General features: G+C 58.7%; 1 protein-coding gene across 2 annotated transcripts in view; it reads left to right on the top strand.

Annotated features, from left to right (window-relative positions):
- Positions 1 to 15: 15 nt before the first annotated feature.
- ARL8A (ARF like GTPase 8A) overlaps positions 16 to 5,935 on the top strand; it is a 7,514-nt gene continuing 1,594 nt past the window's right edge. Inside the window, exons 1-4 of one of the 2 annotated variants that reach the window (XM_019638135.1) lie at positions 16 to 459; positions 566 to 633; positions 817 to 887; positions 1,296 to 1,371. In XM_019638135.1, the coding sequence (XP_019493680.1) occupies positions 370 to 459; positions 566 to 633; positions 817 to 887; positions 1,296 to 1,345 (279 nt within the window). In that variant the 5' untranslated portion in view covers positions 16 to 369 and the 3' untranslated portion in view covers positions 1,346 to 1,371. Of the gene's footprint in view, positions 460 to 565; positions 634 to 816; positions 888 to 1,295; positions 1,423 to 5,935 lie in introns of those variants that run through there. The other variant, XM_019638134.1, reaches the window with a different exon arrangement.

The raw sequence follows: 5,935 nt of genomic DNA, 5'->3' as shown, positions 1-5,935 counted from the left end.
CTTTTAAAAAATAATTTTTCCCTCATGCATATGCCCAAACAGAAGATTGTTCAGTTTTCGTTGTGTTTAAGCTGATTTCTGCAAGGAAACCTTCTGGGCTTCCCTTTTCTTTTTCACTCAACCGATAGAGGGTCACCTTGGGAGGGACTCCAGCAAATCCCCAAGGGCCCAACCCCGGGCACCCAAGTGAAGGCTTCTCCAGAGGGGACACTGAGGGGTCAGGAGGGCCACTGAGGCCCGGGAGCCCCAGCAGGTGTCCCTGCCATCAATTCAGACAACTTTCCTGGAGCCCCTGGCCAGGGCCCAGCTGACCCAGAGCGGTGGCCACCAGCTCGGTCAGCACGCTGCCCCGTCCCCTTCCCCAGGTACATGGTGGACGCCGCTGACCAGGAGAAGATTGAGGCCTCCAAGAATGAGTTGCACAACCTGCTGGATAAGCCCCAGCTGCAGGGGATCCCTGTGAGCCAGCGGGGAGTGGGGGGCATGGTCGGGGGCCGGGAGCCGCCGGGGTGCGGAGAGGGAAGGGGGCCGCGCTGGACCTGGTCCTGTGTCCCCTCCTCTGTAGGTGCTAGTCCTGGGCAACAAGCGAGACCTCCCGGGAGCACTGGATGAGAAGGAGCTGATTGAGAAAATGTGAGTCGGGCGACGTCCCTGTCCCTGCTCCCTGTCCCTGAATGCCCCGGGCTCCAGGGCCAGCCGGCTCGCTGCTGCTCTCAGTGTCTGCCACACGGGGGCAGCAGAGCCCGCCTCCCAGAGCCCCTCCCCTTGTGCCCTAGCCCCAGGCCCCGGGCAGATTCCACTCTGGTCTCCCCGCAGGAACCTGTCCGCCATCCAGGACCGAGAGATCTGCTGCTACTCCATCTCCTGCAAAGAAAAGGACAACATCGGTGCGTGAGTCTGGGGAGCTGCTGACTCTGGGACGTGGCGGGGGTGGGATGGAGGGCAGTGGCTCCCACAGTCTGTCACTCCAGGACTGTGCTCTAAACCCAGAGCTCTGTGGTTCCCCTGGGAGAGGCCAGGTTCCAAGCACCCGCCCAACGGGGCCACCGCCTGGCTGTGGGATCACCCCGCCTTGGCCCTGTGACATCCCGGGGCTGGACTTGTGCTTCCCGGGCCCCGTCTGGCCACCCAGACGCCCTTGCCACCTGCCTGGGGCTGTTTGGAGCTGCATGGCTCTGGGCCCTGACGCCCCATGGGTTGGTCCTGGCTGCGGTTTGGGGAGCCCTGGGCTTACGTCACTCCCCAGCGGGCTCAGCACTGGAAGCCCTGTCACCCTCTCTCTTGTCCCCACCCAGACATCACACTACAGTGGCTTATTCAACACTCAAAGTCACGGAGAAGCTGAGACCGCGGCCCGCCTCCTCGGACCAGGAACCCGCCCTGTGATCCTGAAGCCCCCCGCCGCCCTCTCCCCCAAGCCCACCCCTCATCACTGGTGTCGGGTGGGGCCCTCTGGGGATCTCAGAGTCCTGTTCTGCTGAGGTTTGAACTCCTGTTTTTATTGTNCCGGCCCAGACTCCGCCTCCAGGAACCCCTCCTCTACCGGGGCGCTCGCGGGGGTCGGGGAGGCCGGCGTCGGGAAGGAGTTGGGAGCCTCCTCCAGGCTCGGAAGTTGCAGCAGGAGGGGCTGCGGACCCGAGGATGAGCTGGAGGGGCGCTGCCCAGCCTGGCGACACGGGCGACAGTGGCTCTGAGGGCGTCCCCGAGTCAGGCCGGAGGTGGGCCGGTGTGAGACTTGCAGAGCCAGGGCGGTGGTGGGGAAGGAGTTAAAGTCTCTGTCTCAAAAAAAAAAGGGGGTGGGGGGGGGAGATGAGCTGTATCTGTGTGAGCTGAGGCTGCAGTCATGGCTGCGGCCTGCGTTTCCGAGGCCCGGGCCAGCTGGACTGGGCTTGTGGGGTTCAGGGAGGCTGGGGCCTGGCCGGGCTTGTCCAGGGGACTGGCCCTACTCCCTAAACGGGGGTTTCTGAGAATTGTGGATTGGCCAGAGACTGGCCCAAAATGCTGGTGAGATAGGTCAGCGACGCGTGGCCCACCCGCCTGCCCGCACTGCTGCCCACCCTCCCCAACTGTCCCACAAGGAGCACTGCCTGAGGCTGGAGGGCCAGGCGGCCCTGATCACACATGTGGGCACCAGCTTCCTGTCCCCGACATGCGCTGCAGATGACCTCTGCCCCTTCAGGCCCACGCTGGGTTTTGTGGTGCGCCGGTGTCCGAGCTAACACGCACCCGGGCTCCTGTCCACCCTGGCCCTGGGCCACAGACCGATGGTTAGACTTGCCCTTGACCTGGGCTCTGTGCTCCTCGAGCGGGAGCCCAGCGCCTGGACCCTGAGCTGCAGGCCGGGGTGCACTTAGATCAGGGTGAAGTCTGTGGGGTCAGGCCAAGAGGAGAAACAAGTCGCTGCCACTCTCCTGGCTGAGCTTAGGTGTCACCTCTGATCCACATGGGTCCTCATACCTGGAGCCGTGCTCCTGGACTCCGTCCCACCGGTGCCCTGGTGGCTCCGTTTCCTGGTCAGGGGGTTCTCTTCCAGGCCAGTGTCTCATCCAGAGACTAGGATGCTACAGCAGGTCAGAGACAGAGTGCAAGAGTCACACCCTGTACTGCCCGGGTAAAGAGGCCTGTGATGTCCAGGGACGTCCCCTCCCCGGCCCATGCGTCCCCCTTTTGATGTGAAATTTGCCCTTCACTCACACATCCTAAAAGTGCAAGCAAATGCCCCTTTAAAGGTGCTTCCCAAGAAAAGCCATCCCATGGACTGCAGTGGGGATGTCAGGGTGCGGGTCACTCCAGGTCCCCAGGTCCTCTGGGTGCCTGCACTGCCCCCTGCCCCCGTGTATAACCAGTGACTCGCAACCTCCGTCCCCTGGGCGCATGGCCTGTTTGTTGCAGCCTTCTCTCAGCCCCTTTTTTCTACTCACTATGTGAGGTCTGACTGTAAATACAAACTGAGTTGATGTAGCCGACTGATATGAGCTGGAAAAAAATTATAGAGATTTTATAATGCTTCTAAGAAACTAAAACTCATCTTTTGAATTCTGAACTATGTGATGTTAGAAAGTAGATGTTTTGCCTAAGTGAGCCGAGAAGGCCGTTCTCAAATATTTACAAGTGTGGACGGCTGTCCTAAGGAAGAACTAGTCTTGGGGTGCACGAGGGGAAGACGTAGGAGTGGGTGGGAGTTACAGGAAGATGGATGTTTGACTCATTATAGAGAACTTTGGGAGTCGGAGCTGACCCAAGGTGGAAGGGCCCAAATGGAACTCAAGTCAGAGACAAGAGGTTGAACCAGCTGACTTTAGGGTGACAGTCATCCCCTCGTATCCACGGGTATGTTCCAGGATCCCCAGTGGGTGCTATATAGACTGTTTTTTCCTGTACACACATACCTGTGATAAAGTTTAATTTGTTAATGAGGCACAGTAAGATTAGCAACAGTAACTAACAAAATAGAACAGTTATAACAATAGACTGTAACGAAAGTTATGTATCTGATTGTCCTGTACGTACAGCATGGAGTCACTGGGCAAAGGGACGGCTTCCCTCCCAGGTGGGACAGAGCAGGGTGGCGCGAGATTTCATCATGATACTCAGAACGGCACACCATTTAAAACTTAGGAGTAGTTTATTTCTGGAATTTTCCATTTAATACTTTTGGCCTGTGGCTGACTGCGGGTGCCTGAAACTGCAGAAAGTGAAACCGTGGATAAGGGGGACTTCTGATCGTCAGTGTGGAACTTGTGGCACCAGGAGGTGTGAGCAGAGAAATGATGTTTTAACCGGGTCCCAAATGAGCTGCGACTCACAGCCAGGCTGGAGATGCTGGTGCCAGGAGCCTGGCTCCCTGGGGGTCCTCCTGGCACCCCCTTTGCCCACATTACATTCTGCCAGGCTGGCCTTTTCATGTGACGGGAGCCGGTGGGTCTTCTAACCGTCAGAGAGCAGTGATGGGTCCTCGTACTGTACGGTCACCATGTCCAAGTGTTTATAACCCTCATTTGCCAACGTCTCGAAATCCAAAACCCTTTCCACCAGTTCACAGAAGGAAACCCTGGGGCCCAGAGGTTCCAGCGTCTTGTCCCAGCTCTCCCACGGCGAGAGATTAGTGGTAACTGGGCTTTGTTCCTCAGACTGTCTTCACCGGCCAGGATGGGGATGGAGTGGACGTTAATCCAGCAGGCACCCACGCTGCTGCACCCCGTGGCTCCTTCAGGGATCCCAACAGTCAGGGGCTCTCAGAGCCTTTTGATAGCTGAGAAAACTCTGAGGCGCTTTCCCCAGAGAACACACACAAACAGAAGTGTGTGCACACGGACTGTGCAGTGTCGGGGGCGTCAGGAGTCTCCGAAGCCCGTGTGGGCCCAGGTTGGGGGCCCTTGCTCTGTTGTCATGAGCAAGAGTCATGGGTCCTTGGTCCTCACGTCCGAGGACCTGGCCGACGAGCTGGGTGGGTCCCCCGGATTAAAGAGAGTCAGGGCGCTGTCATTCAGAGGGGACCCTGGGGGTCTTCAGTCAGGCTTACAGGCTCTGAAGAAGAAACCATCACCCACACCTTCTAATGGTCAGAGCACCGACCTCTGTGTGTGACCCACCACCGGGCAGAAGAAAGTGGCCCAGTAAAGGAACAAGGTCGTCACCCCCAGGTTCAAGGTTAAACCAGTCCCATCGTCTTCAGCCTGGACAACAGAAGGGTCCTGCACATGAACGTGGAGATGACCCTGGAGGGAGTTTGGTCTGGCCTTATGGGAGGCCTGTGGCTTCTTTAGAAAGATCTGGAGGTCTTGGCGACAATTGAGAGGGAGAAATAGAAACTATTAGAATATGAAAATGGGTTCTGGGAAAGAGAATTACAGCCAACTCCTAATTATTCAGCATTTACTAATGTTCCTAATATAGAACTGGCCCCTCCCCGCAGATGCTCTTGTCCAGGGGGACTCATGCAGTCAACAGAGGGCAGACTGGGGGTGACCCACCCCCACAGGAGTGGGGTGTAAATAAGCACCACCATGGTGTGCCCTGCATTTTGGGGTTGGCCGATTTACCATCCCCCAAGTTTTGGCTTGAATATTTCCATCTTGTTGGAAACACGTCTGCTTCCCTTCAAACACTTGACTGTCCCAGGTTGGCCCGTTCGGGTCTGCTGGGAGGTACGCGTTCCTCTCCGCTGGAGTCTAGGTCCAGCACAGGGGCTTCTGTCCCGAGGGGGACTTGGTGGACTTCGGAAAGGTGTCCTCTAGGTCTTGGTAGAGAGACTGGTAGGCGTCTTGGTTCACAGGCGATCTCCAGGTCCTGCCCGAAAGTCCCAGCCGCCTCTGGGCCGGCCCGCGGCCCCCTGCCCCCGGGGCCTGCTCACTGGCTCTCTGCAGCCCTGCTGTCTGTGGGGTTTGCCCCTTTTCCAATTCTGACTCTCCCTCCAGTCAGGACAGTTCAATGAGGACATGATCCCCACCGTGGGGTTCAACATGCGGAAAATCACCAAGGGGAACGTGACCATCAAGGTGAGCGCGGGGGGCCCTGCTCCCCCCTCGTGTGTGTGTGTGTGTGTGTGTGTGTGTGTGTGTGTGTGTGTGTGTCGGGGGGCAGAGAGGTTGGGGGAGGGCACCTGAGGCCTTGGGAGGAGAAGGTGAAGGGAAGCAGAGGCTTGGGCCCCAGGCAGCCAGCGGGGCCTGGACAGAGGAAGAGGGTGGGAGCAGGGACCTGGGCAGATTGGGGGGCCTGGCCGGGCAGGGCTGTGGGCGGGGTGGAGTGCTTGGTACCTGCCTGCTGCTGACACCACCTCGCCCTGTCTTGCTCAGCTCTGGGACATCGGGGGACAGCCCCGTTTCCGCAGCATGTGGGAGCGCTACTGCCGGGGAGTGAGTGCCATCGTGTAAGTGCGCCGGAGCCCTCCCTCAGCCTGTCCCCGCCTCGCTCTGGGAGGGCTTGTTTCCTGCCT

The sequence above is a fragment of the Hipposideros armiger genome, unplaced genomic scaffold, assembly GCF_001890085.2.
Source record: "Hipposideros armiger isolate ML-2016 unplaced genomic scaffold, ASM189008v1 scaffold_37, whole genome shotgun sequence".
NCBI lineage: Eukaryota > Metazoa > Chordata > Mammalia > Chiroptera > Hipposideridae > Hipposideros > Hipposideros armiger.
Note: the sequence above shows the minus strand (reverse complement) of the source record. Positions and strands in the feature narration are given on the sequence as shown.